We start from the raw sequence: 18859 nt of genomic DNA, 5'->3' as shown, positions 1-18859 counted from the left end.
CTTCAGTTGTTGAGAAATATAGGTTGGTTAAGAGGGAAGAGAGGGGTAGATGTTGTCAACATTCATTAACCTATACTCATTCACAAACCAAAACTCTCTAGTTCTTGGGATTCTGGAGTCAAATTAGTAATCAACATACCTGGGTTCAGATCTTGACACAAACACACTGTCAGACCATGTGCAAGAATATTGACTTCACAACCACTTCTCCCCCTACCCTGTGGCACACTGTCACCATATAATTTTCCAAAATTTCCACAAAGCCCTCCACATCAATTTCATCACCATCAGAATAAGCATCCAAATTAACCTCTTCCAAAAACAAAATAATTTCCTTAGAGCACATAGAAACCATCATGCACACAACAAAATATTTATTACATGTTATAACAAAATTATTATAGGTGAGATCAGAAAAAAGACAGACACGCTATCATGGAGAATATATTATTATCCACTTAGACACATCTCAGGCTGTTTACGATGGATAAACCCCTATAAGCAACGTAAAATATCCTGATACTGTTCCTTCTTCACTGTTTTATATCTAAAAATGAATGGCAAATAGCAAATTACCTGTAAATTGAAGAATATCTGCTGCATGACTTGTACCCCCTGCAATGGATTCTTGGATATTACCATTAGCATTGAGGAAGTCTTTGAAAGCTTTTTTTTCCAAACACTGATGAAATTTAATGTTTTCATGCTGCTCTAGGAAATTCCTGGTTTTTACTTTGCAGTACGAACATTGCTAACAATAGAAATACATGAAAATGAATGTTGCTGTTTATGGGCAAAACCATTCTGCTCATGGTTTACCAAATGCATATAGACCCTGAACTTTAGAATTCAACTTTGAATATTTAAATGTATACTTAATAATAGTTTGTGACACAATTCTTTAAATTAGTTTAGGAATATTTTACTATTTAAGAGTTTCTTCTACATAGGAATTAACTTGTTCTGGGTACACAATTGTTTAAACTTTCTTCACCAAGTCTTTTGTACGTAATACTGAATGACACCACACTTTGTCATTTTATTACACACTGATTAGTCATTAAAATTTATTAACAGAGAAATCACTCCTCTGCTGTCCCTTTTCTCCCTCTTTTCTTTCTTTTCTTTTCCTTTTGCTGATGATCAGTGCTGCTGTGTTTGTAACTTTCTGGAGCTAAGATGAAAGAAGTGGCACTAACGTTGATTTAAATGGATTTAAACTGGATCACGGATGGGATTCAAACTAACCTGTCTCCTCAGTTCATGTGTGCGTGGTGAGCTACCTTAATGACATAAAAACAGAATATCTTTTTGGGATTTATTTATTTAGTTTTCTTTCTCAGTTTAAGTTACAATATAACTGGAAGCCACTATACACTGAATGGGGAATTCACTCCTGTAGATAAAGATTTTGCAGTAACATTTTCGTATAACAGTATATATTTTAGGCAGCCTAATGGTGTAGAGATGACATGCCTGCCTCTTACCCGGAGGTGCTGGGTTCAATTCCTGGCCACTCCAGAGGTATTCATTCTGGACTGAGTGCTCGAGCGAGCCTCAATCAGCCTTGTTAGACCAAATGAGGAACTGCCAGATATGAGAGGCAATCAATCCAGACAAAAAAAGTCGAGCAATAAGGCTGGGGGTGTATCTGGTAAGACCCCAATCAGAATATGGTTCCAGTGTATTCCAGTGGATTGCTTGGATTTGAGAACTGGAAAAGGTCCAAAGAAAAGCAACACAATTTGTTCTGGGTGATTTCCAACTAATGTGTAGGGTTATAAAAGTGTAGTAAACTTTGGGCTGGGAACACTTTGGAGTAAGGAGATGAACAGCTTGACTAAGTGGTTTCTTCCGAGCTGTCAGTGGACAGATGAAATGGAATGACATTAGTAGACAAATTAGTAGCTTGAACGGAGTTTACAAAAGTAGGAAAGATCATAATATAAAGACACAGTTGGAATTCAAGTGGATAAAATGGGGAAATATTAGATTTATAAGAAGGGGAATTAGGGATTGGAGTACTTTACCAAGGGAGCATTTTAATAAATTTCCACTTCTTTGAAATTGTTTAAGAAGAGATTAGGTAATGATAGGAAATCTGAAACCTGCGTGATAGCTCTAAATGCTGATCAGTGGTGATTGATTTACTGAGGTTGTTACACTGTCACACTCCAGTATCTGCACAACATCAATCTCGCAGCAGTCATCTTGGGAGACCATGGGCTCTTGTGCCAGAATTTATATTTTAGCTTACATTCCTTGGACTCAAATAATGGAACACTTTATCCACATAAGGTTGCTAGATTTCCTTTACAACATTATAAAAACTGATAGTACAGTATTTTTATCAATAAAATATCATTCTCTCTCTCTCTGTCTCTCACACACATGCTGCTAATAACTGAAAGACCATGAGCCCATCTGCCCAATACACCGTCCTGGAAAGGAAACAAACATATTTCAATTAGCTGATAAAATACTCCCTAGTTCACAGTACAACTGCAAGACTGTACTTCAAGAGTCATACTCTATTTACAATTCCTACAAATTCCATCTTTTTTCTGTAATTTTCCACTGTTGTTTCATATTAAAAGTATATAGATCAACTTCATGCACACAGGAACTGTTGTAAGGCTATTTACTGTATGGCCTGTGGCAGAAATTATTCTGACAAACAAGAAAGATACAGTAGATGCAACAATACTTAACACATTCGCAACAACATGTACCACAAGTGGCACACACACACACACACACACACACACACACACACATTCTGAGAGGCCATTATATACCACAAGTGGTACACGCTTACATACTCATTTGTATCTCTCCACCTTCTCAGTAATTGTAGTGGTGAATGCAAAATGTGTGTTACAGCTCCAGAAAGTGTCATAGTGTATGCCACATTTATCGGTCGCACCTGGCGGCAATTATACAGGACAAACGATGAGAAACTAGTAGTTATAGAAACTATCAATAATTGTGGGAAAACTCAAGTGTACAAATTTCTGCAGTGTTAACAACTGTGCTAATGATTACCAGGTGAATTAATACTCCTAGAGAGAAATGGACTATCTTTTAAGTCAGCCTCGACAAAAGAAGAGGCAGATCACAAGTGTGTCACTGGTAGTACATGCTTGGTTCCTAGGGTGATTATGTTCTATGTACACAGATGTATAGCATCACAAATACTCTGTCAGAACTGTTGAAAGGACATATCTTTTGAATATCTACCACAACAATACTAAAGAATTACAGTACAGCAGGGAGGAGGAAAACTATCATTAAACTCCATGAAGAGCATGTTAAAGTGCCTGCTATACCTGCAGTGAGCATGGTACAACCACAAATAGGATAGCTACTTTTAAGGACTAAGACTCAAAATTTAAATTTCCCAACAGGATTTCTAGTGTTATAGTGCAGGTGATGAAAAGGTGGGTGTCTACACATTTCATTATTTCAATTCCATACTTTTATCAAATATTTCCCTTTTATTTCACACGTTGTAAGGGGCGACTCTCTCCTCCATGGCGTAACAGAGAGAAATAACTGGGGTGATGCTGCAAGTAATATCATGATGTCAGCTTTTGCTTGTAAGCGATGTTGTCCACTCCTACATCAGATGGTACTGTGATGCTTATGAGCATGCCTACAGAAATCACTTCAGACGTTATTTCTCACCATGTCCAGTGTGGACCCTGTTACACGAGGCGCACTCATAACAATTCTGCCCGCAGATTGTGGTATGTAAAGGTCTTACTCCCACTATTCACACTTATGCTGCATATGCTACTAAGGAGTAACAGTTGCTATAGCATCATCAGATGCAGGCTTGGATGTGAAGTTGCTGTCTTAGTAGCATACAGTTGTACAGTGGTACAAAGATTGTAATGAATTGCACTATACATCTTGGTTTTTATATCTTCCTTATCACCTTCTGAATCACCTGCTTCCTTTTTGCCATAGAGGAGAGACTTACCCTGTATAACATTCCATGAAGAATAAAATATTTAAGCATAAAAACAAACTTTAACAAAAGCATGAAAAAGAGCAAACACTTTGATAAACAAAATTGAATCTGTACATTTTGACCTGGGGAGGAAATTTATAACTGTTAGGTTCTCCATTCTGCCCAAACTAATTTTGAATAAATATATATATAAACTATCTGAAAAAGAAAACATACGGTAACAGAAATATACTTGAAAAGGAAACAACATAATTAAAATAGAACGACATGTTTCGTTCTTGAAAGAGCATCATTAGATTCTATCAAATCACACCAAAATATATTTATAAATGTATAAACATTTACGTTTATTTCTAATTAAATCCTTAAAGACTTGAATTTTGTAACTTATCTTAACCCTTTCACTCCGGCGTAGCGAGTACGATGGCGTGACCCTCTGCACGTGAGCAGTGAGTGGCTCACCGAGCCTGTTGTTACAGGATGCTTGTCTCTCTCCACTCTCCGATCCGCATACGGCTCGCGACGTGAGGAGAGAAGAGGAAGAGGTTAATTGTATTTTATTTTAAATGGGGAACTCCACCTGCAGCCACCTTCTGAGAAAAGTATCTATTAGTCTCCTCGCACAGAACAGTTGTGATACTTGTGTTAAACAACAGCTGAAAGAATCTTAACTTTCAGTCCGGAATTAGCTGTGTCGAAATTTTTTTTTTCCGGATTCAGGTACTTCTTTTTCCAATTTAGTTTTCTGCTTGGCGATTCAGTCACCTGGTCTTCATCCTCACTATCTTCATCTTCAGATGAATCGTCGAAGTAGGCCGACCTCTTCGACGACAAAGTGGTGACTGAAGTAGAAAATGTGCCTGCAGTAGAAGGTGTGATTGAAGTTGTTCTGTCACCAGATTCAGATGATAAATCACTATCGTCCTCATCTTCAGTCACTACCCAATATGAGGGCAATGGCTTCCTCCGCAGTGTATCTTTCCCCCGTCATCAAGCCTTTCACAGTTTAAAAGTGATTGAAAGCTAAGTCAAGAAGCACAAGCACATAAGCACAGGGGAGCAACTAGGTGCGAAGTGTGTATAGCATACTGGACACATTGCTTTCATCTTCGAACTGGTTACTCCTTTCATCTGGTAATCTTAGCCATAACTATGGACTCCCAAGTCAGCCACGAGAGACCTCCAAGGCCGAACTTCCACAACAGTCTATTGTAGAAAAATGGAAAACAGCCAAAAGACACGTGACTTTACAGCAGTCGACTGGTTATGAGGCACAGCTCCAGCACGACTGCTACACCAGTCCACCAGGTGTGCAGCACAGCTCCCTCCTGACTGCTAGAGCAGTCGAACGGAGTGAAAGGGTTGATGGGGTGCTCATTGCACTCCACTCTAGCACAGAATGCAAGATGTTGCAATACCGTTACCCTGTCATTGGCATGATTCCAGCTGGCTAGTCAGCCCATTGACTTTCCGCCGTGACACGCCCTCCGCCCTGGTTAGGGTTCTTAATGAGCATTTAATGGGTTGCCTATTATACCGGTATTTTTTATTTTGTTAAGAGCCATTTTTCACTTATGTCAAGTCTTTTGGAACATTTTTAACAGCCTCAAACCAAAACGCGTTCATGTTAACAACAAAAAAGAAAGAATAGCGATGGGTTCACTACTGTTGGGAATAATAGCGAACATATTCATAATTAGCATCGAGAACAAACTCTTAATCAACCAACACACCAAAGGAATAATGCACTGGAGCAGATACATGGATGACTTACTGTGTATGTATGATAATGACATCACAAATGCAGAACAGTTACTATACACACTAAACTTCTTACACAATGCAATCAATACACAATGGAACCAGAAACAAATGGGAGGATTAACTTTTTGGATATCAAGATCAGTAGAGTCAAAAGTAAAAGTCATCTCTGTACAGGCCCTTGGAGGGGTTGAATGTAAACACTTCCACTATCCATAGCACTTGGTGGGGTAGAGTGGTTAGCTCTACACCCAAGATCAGTAGAAGTAAAGATAAACTTTCTTACAAGATATACAGCAAAACCTACTCAAACATCACATGCAATAAACAACAATTCCAATCACCCAACCTCACAAAAATTAGCAGAACTGAACGTGATGATACACAGAGTTATAATCATACCAATGAGCTAAACCGATTTTAATAACAAAATACAAATAATAAAACAGACCATGGTAGATAACAGCCATCTCCCCAACACACTAGACCGGAGATGAGAAAAAAACGGAAAAAATAAACAAACCCTTACGCGAAAACAATACATATGAGGTTATTAATAATGAGAATAAAAAACATACAAAATAGCTAACGTATTCAAAAAGGATTTTAAACAGTATTAAGAACAAACACCACATTATAAAAACTAATTGGCAATTGTAATCTAAGTAAAAAAACTCTGGAAATGATAAACTCAAATGTCAAGAACCATATTGTAATGCCCCATACATCAGCCGGACGAAACATAATTTCCACACCAGATACAAAGAACACAAAAACGCAATAAGATACAACAGACACTCAACATTCGGCGAACACATACATGACGCCTGACACCACTTCACAGACATCAACAGAGATCTAAGAAATTTTAAATTTAAAAATAAAATCATTGAATATTAAAGAAAGTATCAAAATTTACATCCCACAAGAAGCTAACCAAGCCAACCTCAATGATAACACATTTAAAAATTCACCCCTGTTTGCACTACTTAATTTAAAATTAACATTCCACACTTTTTGTTTTAGCGCTTAATGAATCACAAAAGGAGGTTACTCTGACTTATGGGTCTGGATTGTGGGTTAAGATATGCTTATTTGTAGTAAATTCTCGAGATGTTTTTAGTAAGTTATAATTGATGAACAAAAATAATGTCTTAAAAAGTACATTTTAATTTGTTCTGTCAGTTTTTGAGGGAAGTGTAGGCAGTAAAAGTGGCAGGGATGGACCAAGATATGAATATGACAAACGAATTAGAGTAGATGTAAGATTTGGTAGTTACGTAGAAATGAAAATCTTAGTGCACGATAGGGTGGCATGGAGAGTTGCATCAAACCAGTCTACGGACTGATGACACAAACAACAACAATTATTAAGAATATACAGCCCCCTGGATTTAGTCTTTGTCAAAAGTCCAACACACTGTCAAACAGAGAAGCGAGGAGGTATTTTTATTACCGGTACTAAAAATTATTAATGAATTCAATCTGTCAGATCTGTGATTTCCCAACTAGGAACGATAATTTTCTAGATTAAATCTTAGTTTCAAATGAATTATTTGGAAATGAAGAGTGCATCTAAACTGAAATTGTACCAAGCCATCAAAATCTTCCTGCCTATGCCAAGGACATTTTGCTTCGAAGCACAAAACGAAATCATATTTGCAAGGAAGAAAACTGATTTTTATTTAATGAGGGAGCTTTTATTCCTGTGCTCCTGGGATATAATTAAAGATGTGGATGCAGCTATGAGCACTTTTTATGACTTACCATGCGCAGTCATAAACAAAATTCACGTCAGAAGATTTCCGTCTTGGTACGACGCAGAACTAATACAGAAACTGAAGGAAAAGGCGAGAGGGAAATACAAAGAATCAGGCCAAAAGTGCAATTATGTGCAGTTTTCCACATTACGAGGTAAATGTAAAAAAACTGTAGTGTGCTAAGTAGAGGGACTACGTTAGGTCAGTTGAAGATGATGTCATCACATGCCCTAAGCACATTTGGAATTTCATTAATAATAAAAGAAAATCTTCCTGTCTGCCTCCCACTATGCTACTAAACAGAATGGAAATCTATGAAAAAGAAAACATTCTAAATACACCTGAACAAACTTTCGCAAAGTACCATTCTCCTTCCACGCCCTACAATGCAACTAGTTCTCTCCCATTCACAACACATCCAGTGTCTGTTCAAACTTCAATGGCAGAAATGTCAGGGATCCTGTCATCAGTAGATATCAACAAATTGTGTTGGCATAATGAGATACCTGGCATCGTCCTCTGTGAATGTGCTTCCCACTACGTGAATTTTTTTTTTTTTAATTTTAAATCATTTAAGTGTGGGTGTTTTCCAGCTGTGTTGGACAAAGGATTATGTAATCCCCATCTTCAAGGAAGGTGATAGGGTGTTATTTGATAACTATAGAGCAGTAGTGCTACTTTCACTTTTATAGAAGGCAGCAGAGAAAGTCATATATAATCACCTGTATGACTCCTTTAGTCAGTACATCACAGCATGGATTCATTAAAAGCAGGTAAACCTTTATCATTCTGGCAGTTTTTGAATCTTCAATTTCAGATGCTTTGTACAAAGGTAAACAAATTGATGTAATACACAGTTCAAAAAAATTAGGGGAACATGTTTTTGAACATATGCCATGCTCCACAAAGCAATACCTCACACACAGGTATATTATCAACTAAACCTTTATTCTTTACCGTTGAGGTATACAAAAGAACTTGATGAAAAGGGTCTTCAGAAGGTGATGGCAAAGTATTTTGAAAAACTTTATAATGAGGATGACTGCTCGTAGGAAGAAGGAGATAAGAAAATGGAAATAATAGATGGAGAAAAAGAAGAGAACCCGATAACATGGTTGGAACTTGAAAGGGCAGTGAAAGCAATGATCAAAGGTAAAGCAAGTGGAAAAGACAAATTCAATGCTGATATGATTAAGGCAGCAGGAAGCATTAGACTACAGTGGCTATACAGAGCCCTCAGTGCCACATTGAAGGATGAAACGATACCTGAAGTTTGGCAAAGGGGAAGCATTGTACTACTGTTCAGTTTGGAATGGTAATTAGTAAAAAGAAAACTGTAGTCATGCACTGTGGAAAAGAGAAAAAGAGAAGCCAAGTGAACGTAGACAGAAAACGGTTAGAGAATGTAGAACAGTATACATATCTGGGTAGCAATATTAATGGAAGTAATGAAATTAATAACAGACAAAGTAAAGGTAGGTACAACATTTTATCATCAAGTCAGAGAGCTTTTATGGGATGACGAAGTACCCAAGAGAACGAAATTAACATTATATAAACAGTATTTCATACCAACTGTAACATACGGACTAGAAACGTTGGTAACTAATAAGAGACAAGATAGTAAGATCCAAGCAGTACAAATGAAATTTTTAAGAACATCGGTTAAAAAGACAAGAAGAGGTAGAATCCAAAATTTTAGAATCAGAGAAGAGCTAAATATAGAACCATTAGTACAGAACATACAGAAAGCAAGACTGAGATGGTTCCGATATGTAAAAAGAATGGGAAAGGAACAAGTAGCAAGAAGAGACTTAGAAAGAGAAGTTAAGGGAAAGAGACCAGTTGGAAGACTGAGAAGAAGGTGGATGGATCAGATTTGGATGAACATTAGAAAAGCTGGATTGGATGTGGCGGAAGTAATGGAGCAGGAAAAGTGGAAGGACAGAAAGGAGTGGAGGAGGCTTGTTAACCACACCCGGGCGACTGGAGTGGGACAATGGTGATGATGATGATGATGATGAGTTCAATTATTAACCTAGTGGGTTGGGGGGCATGATTAGTTCAGTGACTAAGCTGCTAAGTTCCCACCCAGAAGCCTGAGGTTTGAATCCCAGTTGATACTGGGTTGTAATTTTCATCTCAAAAATCACTTGGTGTCAGGAAAGGTATCCAGCTTTAAACTCATGGCCAAAACCAAAAAAAGCCTTGGTGGCTCCAGTGACCCCAGAAATAACAGGGATAAACAGAAGGATGTTCAATTATTAGCCCAGTATTTCAGTAGTATTTTTGTGTGATGATACGTCCAATGATTATTTAATTTTCGCTGTTAAATATGTATGTAACTCTTGGTGTAATTATTTCTCAATAAAATTAATACAATTAATTGAGCATCCAAACTAAATCACTGACCATCAGAAGAGCTCATGTAATACAGGTAACACTGGAAAAATGTGGTTCCAAAACAACCAAGTTCACAAATTGGAGTGCATATGTAGCAAGTGGAGACATGTCTTTCCTAATACAATGTCACTGCATTTGGCTTATTATCGGATGGCTTGCAGTGGTGTGACAACAGTGCACTAGCCAACCAGGTGTTGTATTCCAACTGACAAGCCCAATGACACGATGGGATGAAAGACTGGTATTTTTATGACTGAATAACCTGAATTTATTTAATATTCTCCATCAGAAGCAATAAATTAATATTTCCTCATTGAAACTTAATTTCTGATGCATTAGATGTGTGCCATGATATTTATAACAGGGATAAGCAGAAGAAAGTTCAATTATTAGCCCAGTATTCCAACAGAATTTTTGTGTGATGATATGTCCAATGATTATTTAATTTTGACTGTTAAATATATATGTAACTCAGTGATCAACACAGGCACAAACCCAAGGTCATGCAGCATAGTTTCCAATATGGTGTACGGCAGTGTTACACTTCTCTGTCAATACGTTCTGAAAATTTTCCTCACAACTTTCAAACTTGTGGAACGGCAATGGATTTGAGATAAATTTCAGAAGAGAATTCCTCCATAGCATTAGGTGTCTTGTGACAAATATGTGAAATGTACATGAAGTTCAGACACCATGAGAAGTTATTAAGGAGATCTTTATGATATCAGACTACCAACTGAATGACAAAAATTATATTTACCATCTTCATCAAAGGTGGCAAGGGTAAGTTTACTCAGCTTATTGCTAAGGCAGGACTGAGGTAACTCTCGACGGTTCACCATCGTCAAAGGCATCTGAGTATCTGGAACGATCAAAAATACATAGCTCCTGAAATAAAGAAACAGATACATCATTACAAACAGAAATACTGTATTCAGGTTATATACAGGGAATGAGTTAGCTGGAAAATTTATAATGTCCAATAACGGACCATTTATATTGGTATTATAAATTTACTCATTCGGGACAAATATTTCAGATTCCCTATGGGAATCAACATCTATATCATCTGATGGCCAGGCAGGCATCAATGTTTAGTAGTGAGACAGGGTCTCTCATAGTGCATTGGCACTGCCGGTGGCTACAATTAGCCTACGCAGTGGCCTCCATGGTATGCACTAGCCAGCGTCTTGGTAGGTGTGCTAGGTACCAACTGATGAGCCCAGCCTAGCACACGGGGGCGAAACGCTGGCAACCAGGAATGAGTTAGCTGGAAAATTTATAATGTCCAATAACGGACCATTTATATTGGTATTATAAATTTACTCATTCGGAACAAATATTTCAGATTCCCTATGGGAATCAACATCTATATCATCTGATGGCCAGGCAGGCATCAATTTTTAGTAGTGAGACAGGGTCTCTCATAGTGCATTGGCACTGCCGGTGGCTACAATTAGCCTACGCAGTGGCCTCCATGGTATGCACTAACCAGCGTCTTGGTAGGTGTGCTAGGTACCAACTGATAAGCCCAGCCTAGCACACGGGGGCGAAACGCTGGCAACCAGGAATGAGTTAGCTGGAAAATTTATAATGTCCAATAACGGACCATTTATATTGGTATTATAAATTTACTCATTCGGGACAAATATTTCAGATTCCCTATGGGAATCAACATCTAAATCATATACAGGGTGGTTGGAAACAACGTGAACCAGGTATCTGAGCGCTAGAGGGTTGGTCATACTAATAAATAATTTGAAAAAATAGTTTGATACCGGCTTGATAGCCATGCCGGAAAATTGGTGTCAAACACAAACTTACAATGGGTTTCAGCAGGTGTCACTGTAGCGTACTTGCTGTGGCGCGATCCTGTCAGCTCGGAGGTCTGTGTTCAAATCCCTCCCCTTGCAATGTTTTTGTTTTTCCATTGGTGCTCTCGAGCCGGTCTAAATCCACTTGCAGATTTAGCAACACCATCTCACAAAGTCCATTTGAATTCACCCACGAAGCAATCTGATTGACTAACTTCAGCAGCTGATAAAGTGATAATGGTGTGATGTATCAAATTATTCATCAGTATGATCAACCTTCTAACGCTCATACACCCGGTTCACATCATTTCCGACCACCCTTGTATATATACATTCATATAGAGGGTTCCTTTGAGATCCCATCATACAGAAATCCTGGACGAACCAATTGGACATCTTTTAGGGAGGATGTGGGGAGGGGACTGGAAGGAGGACCCTCAAATATAATCAAGAAGAAGGAGGAGCTGGAGCTCAGTGTGAGCTTTCTCATACAGACACTAGTTACCTCTTATGAATTAAACTGCCCAGTTGTTAAGGCAAAAAGAGTAACAGGAAGCTTCAAGTGGAACAGTTATCTTGAACACCTGAGGAGAAACACACGAAGGCTCTGGAATAAATACAGGGAACTTCAAGATCAAGAAGGTCTAGATTCTTACAAAGAATCACAAAGAAAGTACAAGTCAGAAGTCAAAAAGGCTTCTAAGAAATCTTGGAGACAGTTTTGTGACTCCATCGAGAGTCAACATGAAGCGGCAAGGCTTCATAAAATTCTAACCTTGGATGGAAGGGCAAGGCTGGGCTCATTGGAGTCACCTTCGGGTGGATATACATCCACAGAGAGGGAGAGCCTGAGCTTATTGCTCGATGCTCACTTTCCAGGTTCAGTAGCCACAAACAGTGAAGTAAAATCGAGCGGATCCTTCAGACCTGATAGAAGTGGTTGGAAGGAAGCCGCAGAGATTGTTACCCCAAGAAGGGTGAAGTGGGCATTAGAATCTTTTGCCCCTTATAAAAGCCCAGGAATGGATGGGATCTTCCCAGCACTTCTTCAGGAAGTGGGCGCGGTCCTTATAAGATACCTGGTCAGAATTTTTAGAGCCTGACTCACTATGGGGTACATGTACTCCTTGTGGCATCAGACGAAGGTAGTGTAAGTATTCGGGAGATAGTAGGTTCGAACCCCACTGTCAGCAGCCCTGAAGATGGTTTTGCGTGGTTTCCCATTTTCACACCAGGCAAATGATGGGGCTGTACTTTAATTAAGGCCATGGCTGCTTCCTTCCCACTCCTTGCCCTTCCCTGTCCCATCATCGCTATAAGACCTATCTGTGTCGGTGAGACGTAAAGCAACTAGCAAAAAAAAAAAAAGAAAAAAAAAGAAAAAAAGGTAGTGTATGTGTATATACCTAAACCCGAAAGGTCTTCATATACCAGACCTAAGGATTATAGACCCATTAGTCTAATGTCTTTTTTTCTTAAGACTTTGGAAAGACTGGTGGATAGACATATCAGGGAGAAAGTATTAAGAGACTGTCCCCTGCATCCTCATCAACATGCATACCAACCAGGGAAGTCGGTTGAGACGGCACTACACCAGCTTCTTTCCAGATGGGAGAGCGCCTTGGATCAGCAACAAATTGCTATGGTGGTATTCCTAGATATAGAAGGGAACTTTAACTACACATCTTTGGGCTCCATAGAACTTAGTCTAGAGAGAAGAGGAGTGAGCAGGATGCTCATAAAATGGATTATAGCCTCACTGCAGGGCCGTCAAGTTCTGTTTACCCTCAATACAGTAACATTGAGAGCTAATATTGACAGGGGGTGTCCACTGGGAGGAGTATTATCACAAACATTATAGTGTCTGGTAGTGGATGAACTACTTGCCAGGTTAAATGTTGGGAGGAATTTATGCCCAAGGCTATGCAGATGACATTAGCACGATGGCGGTGGGAAATTTCCCCAGTACGGTTTCAGAGCTCGTACAGAGTTCCCTACGCAGGGTGGAAAGATGGTGCCATGACACGGACTTGTCGGTTAATCCCGACAAGATGGAGCTTGTGGTATTTACCAGGAGGAGGAGGCTAGACGGACTGTCAGAGCCTTTCCTATTTGGGAAAAAGTTAGTCAAGACAACCTCAGTTAAATACCTAGGGGTAATTCTCAAGGCAAGACTGAGTTGAAAGAAACATATAGACCATAAGGTGGATAAGGCTCCCAAGATTATGTGGGCCTGTCGCAGGACCATCGGAAAGACTTGGAGCCCAGGACCTAGGGTGGTCCAGTGGCTTTATATTTCTATTGTACGGCCCACGATCACCTTCGCATCTTTAGTCTGGCGGCCAGGTTCATCTGCAACCACCAAGTTAAACAGTGTCCAAAGACTTGCATGTCTGGGAATAACAGGGGCACTGGATACTACACCATTATGTGCAATGGAGGCCATCCTATGTCTTCCCCCCTTACATTTATATGTTAAGGAAATAGCGGGAATGAGTGCTTACCGTCTCTGGTCACTCAGAGGATGCTCCTTCAAGAATTCGAATAGAGGTCATGCTTCTATTCTTACAAGGCTTCACCAGACCTGCCCTACAACAATGATGATCGGGGTCCTGCTGAAGCCTAGTTTTAATCTGAATTATAAGTTCACAGTGGTGATACCCACAAGGGAGAAGTGGGCCGCAGATGCTGAGGCCCGTCTTCGGTCTGGGGGCTGTACATGGTACACAGATGGCTCACGGACGGAGACGGGCACAGGCGCCGAGGTCTGGGGACCTAAGACAAGGCTCTCCCTTCCCATGGGTAAATATGCTACTGTTTTCCAGGCCGAAGTATATGCAATACTGGCCTGTGCTGTATATGTATGGAACATGCCTGGACATAGAAGATGCATTACCATTTGTAGTGACAGCCAGGCAGCGTTAAAAGCACTATGCGCAGTTAGAACAATTGCAACCTTATCAAAAGAAGCACCAAACAACAACGAAAACCAAACACAATACTTACCATAAGGGCAGTAGCACCAAATACGAAGCGTGGAGGGCAAAATAGAGAGTGAAAAGGGCAGGATCTTACGTTAACGTTTGACAGGTTGGCAGGTCAACACTGTTAACTACTAAATGACAGACGGAATAAATTGTAAATAAGATGTTTACTTAAAGAGAAAAAAAAATTCATAGCATTTATGGTTAAATAAACACTTTCTTTCAAAAAAATAAAGGGTAAATAACTTTCTTTCTAAACTCTTAACATTTAAATAAATGAACCGAATTCATTAAACCTAAATGGTACTAACTCAGACCAGTAGCAGAATTATAATACAGAAGAGGATTACAATCTTATTAACAAATGCCTTTTGTAAAAATATTATTTTTAATTTTAATATTAGACTTTAAACTTTAAGGTATACCATTGTAAATTAATTACTGGCCATAGATAATTAACTTGTTGCAACAAGATTCAATCTTCCTTTTGTCAATCACTAGGCAATACACACCATACACACAAACCCGAGATATGTGGCAAGAAGAACCAAAATTACAAAATAAATTAAAGAAACGAACCAAAAGTTAATAACTAGGAACCAGAAAAATATTCCCCAAATTCATACAGTATTACAAGGGGAGGGAAAAAAAATTATGTTCCACAATGTAAACAGACCAACCACACACGCTAAAGGTCCACTAGCAACTCACGACCCAAGCAATTAAAATTTCATTTAATAATAGGCAAAGCCTGCCAAAATTTTAGCGTTTACCAGATAATAAGTATTTAGGCTAGTGACGTAACAAAACTACGTAAGAATAAGGAATGTGAGCATTAATCACCTCGAAGTTCATGAACCGGGCAAAGAAATTTCAGATTTCTACAACCGACGAGTACTGACATGAATAATAATAATAAAAAATTATAATTACATGTATCATGAGATTAAATTCATAGAAAGTGGCATTTCCTATAAGGAATAATTTTACATAAGACCAAGATGGTCGTTATTAAATTAACTACAAGGTGGCCTTGGAACCACAACAATGAGCACATGAGATAAGACCGAACGCGGGAGATATCGGCAAAAAAGGGATTAAATAGCCACACGAAATCAGATACAATCAGAGTACGCATTTCAAAATCAGAGAAAACAGGCAGTGAGAGAAACACACCATGCAATAATAATAATAAAAATAATACGAACAACCAAAACAATACGCACACCGTATATGGAGCAGAAAACCAAAAACATACAACAATCACAATAACAGCAAGGAAGGAATGACATAATGCACATATGCTCACCGCGAGTTTCCAATTCACCTCGTAATTAAATTTACATATCACTTTTACATGAGAATTTTATCAATAGTGATTTAAATTTTTCAGTCGGCTACTAAATTTCCAAATACCGGGTATAGAGTTCAGATTCAATTCACACTACATTGGCGATAACTCGAGGTAGGCCTAAAATTAAATAACAGTGATACACTAGTTCGTAAATGGACAAGATAATGTTTTTGAAAATTCCAAGACGACGGTTGTAAACAATGTCTCCTCCAAGTAATCCACTGAAGTTGACGTTGCTCCAAAATAAATTTTGAATAAATATTACTTACATGCTGGTGGTTTTGTATCCAAATGAGTGTAATCCTTTATCACAAACTTACACCAGAAACATGTTTTCAGAGGTAATCTGCCTGCTTGGTACACAGGCCACCGTCAACACTCACATAGTAGAAATAAAAGAATCACCAAAATACAAAGTTACTATCACTAGTGGAACATAACAAGACAGAAAACGTATTCAGGCCATTGCCTATTCTATCTCCCGCCTAACCGGGAGTATCTAACTCCATTTCGCCAGTCTTCAAAGTCTTTTAAGGAACAAGGCTAATGGCGTCCATCTCACAGCTCGGTCAGAACAAGACTCCTTGCTCGCTAGTTGACGAGACAGAAAAACAACTGCAGAGCGCTCCGTTCAAGAGAGACACTACGCATGCTCAAGTCAAGGATTAGCTTATTGGGCCAATAAGGAAAATCAAAATTATTGACGTAATAATGGATTTTAAATGCATTTTAAATACACACAGTACCGGCACATAAATTAACGGCAGTTCAACAATGGCCAATAATTGCAGATAAAGGTCCCCACACACAAATATACATGTCCAACAAATGAGGGTATCGTAAATTATTGTCTCAACAATGATCAAAAATTGTATGGGAGTGCCAAAGGATGTTAGATCAGCTGCGTGAACTTAGCCCAGTTACCCCATTATGGGTCCCTGGGCACACAGGTATCAGTGGAAATGAAGCTGACAAACTAGCGAAACAAAGCTCAAAAGGTCCTTTCGTAGGTCCAGAGCCCTTCCTAAGAGTGTCACTCTGAAGTGTGAAACTGGTAATATCCCAGTGGACAAACCAGTCTCACTTAGACTATTGGAAGAGGTTAACCATAGCAAGGCAGGCACGTGAACTTATCAAAGGGCCTAGCCAAAGTTATAAAAAGGTCGTGATAAATTTGAATAGGACCAGAATGCGAATGGTAGTTGGAATGTTGACAGGCCACAATACATTACAGAGACACCTACGCATCATGAAAATCAGTCAGGATCTGATGTGTAGAAGATGCGGTAGGGAGGAAGAGACCTCTGCGCATGTGTTGTGTCAGTGCGAGGCTCTTGCAGGCACTAGACACCGATATCTTGGCTTACATTTTGTGAGCCTGGAAGACATCAGGAATGCCAACATCTGGACACTGGAATCCTTTATAGGAGCACTAGAGCTGGACTACCTAACCTGTTTAAGGGACACAAAGGGTCTTCACAGACCTACGTGTGGAGTCCTGTGAAGGCAAGGCTCACACATTCCTTATCTATCTATCAATCAGTCGAGCAGCTCATCTCCCTTCTCGCCTTTTCTTAAATGATTGCAAAGAAATTGAAAATTTATTGAACATCTCCCTTGGTAAGTTATTCCAATCCCTAACTCCCCTTCCTATAAATTAATATTTGCCCCAGTTTGTCCTCTCTTGTATTCCAACTTTATCTTCATACTGTGATCTTTCCTACTTTTAAAGACGCAACTCAAACTTATTCGTCTACTAATGTCATTCCACGCCATTTCTCCGCTGACAGCTTGGAACATACCACTCAATCGAGCAGCTCGTCTCCTTTCTCCCAGTTCTTCCCAGCCCAAACTTTGCAACATTTTTGTAATACTACTCTTTTGTTGGAAATCACCCAGAACAAATCGAGCTGCTTTTGTTTGGATTTTTTTTCAGTTCTTGAATCAAGTAATCCTGGTGAGGGTCCCATACACTGGAACCATACTCTAATTGGGGTCTTACCAGAGACTTATAAGCCCTCTCCTTTACATCCTTACTACAACCCCTAAACACCCTCAGAACCATGTGCATGTTTGCTCTCACATGTCTGTACATCTGCTGCACCAATCTAACATATTTCTCTGCAGCATTCCTTTGCCTAAAACGTCTCCATACCTCTTGTCTGGGCTCTATATCATAAGCCTTTTCCAAATTTATAAACACAGGCAAAAGTCTTTTGCTTTTTTCAAAACCTATCCATAGTTTGCCTCAGTCTAACGATAGATTCTGTTGTGTTTCTGCAAAGCATAAAGCCAAATAGTTCCTTAGATATGGTAACTTCTCCTCCTCCATCTATAATCCTTTATGAACAACCATTAACAATAAAAGCACATTATAATTTATGAGGTATACAAGGGACCACTATCCCAAATATTTCACTGAGAATCTCAGGGCATAACTCTCATCGTAGAAGATAATTTAATACGACATCACAACACTCCACAAACTCTGATTTCTTGTTACAACATTTGAATATTATTAGATTTTCACTCTAACTCCTCTCTCTTTTGTAAATACTGCTCTGGGTCAGCTGATGCTCCAAATTTAAGTTCCTCTTACCCTAGATTTAGATCACTTTTCAACTCTCCTGTTCAAATCCTGTTAAAATCAGAAAAAAGTAGGGAAAATTGCTATATTAAAGCAAATTCATTTAAGATTAAACACAATTACATGCAGATACACTCAATGTTCATTTTGAAACTTACAGAGAGCCAAAGTGTAGGCCTACTCAATGTCAAAAAAAAAAAAAAAAAGTGTACGTAGAATG

The 18859-nt window shown here is 38.9% G+C and overlaps 1 protein-coding gene across 9 annotated transcripts in view; it reads right to left on the bottom strand.

The window, feature by feature from the left end:
• Positions 1–785: 785 nt before the first annotated feature.
• The window catches only part of Bili (FERM domain-containing protein 8 Bili), a 208961-nt gene continuing 190887 nt past the window's right edge, over positions 786–18859 (bottom strand). For 6 of the 9 annotated variants that reach the window (XM_067147768.2, XM_067147770.2, XM_067147764.2 and 3 more), the window contains 2 exons: positions 10661–10762; positions 788–2441 (listed from right to left, as the gene is read on the bottom strand). In XM_067147768.2, coding sequence (XP_067003869.2) covers positions 2398–2441; positions 10661–10762 — 146 coding nt within the window. In that variant the 3' untranslated portion in view covers positions 788–2397. Of the gene's footprint in view, positions 2442–10660; positions 10763–18859 lie in introns of all 9 variants that reach the window. The other 3 variants (XM_067147772.2, XM_067147763.2, XM_067147771.2) reach the window with 2 other exon arrangements.

Source organism: Anabrus simplex, chromosome 5 (assembly GCF_040414725.1).
Source record: "Anabrus simplex isolate iqAnaSimp1 chromosome 5, ASM4041472v1, whole genome shotgun sequence".
In the NCBI taxonomy this organism is placed as follows: Eukaryota; Metazoa; Arthropoda; class Insecta; order Orthoptera; family Tettigoniidae; genus Anabrus; species Anabrus simplex.
Note: the sequence above shows the minus strand (reverse complement) of the source record. Positions and strands in the feature narration are given on the sequence as shown.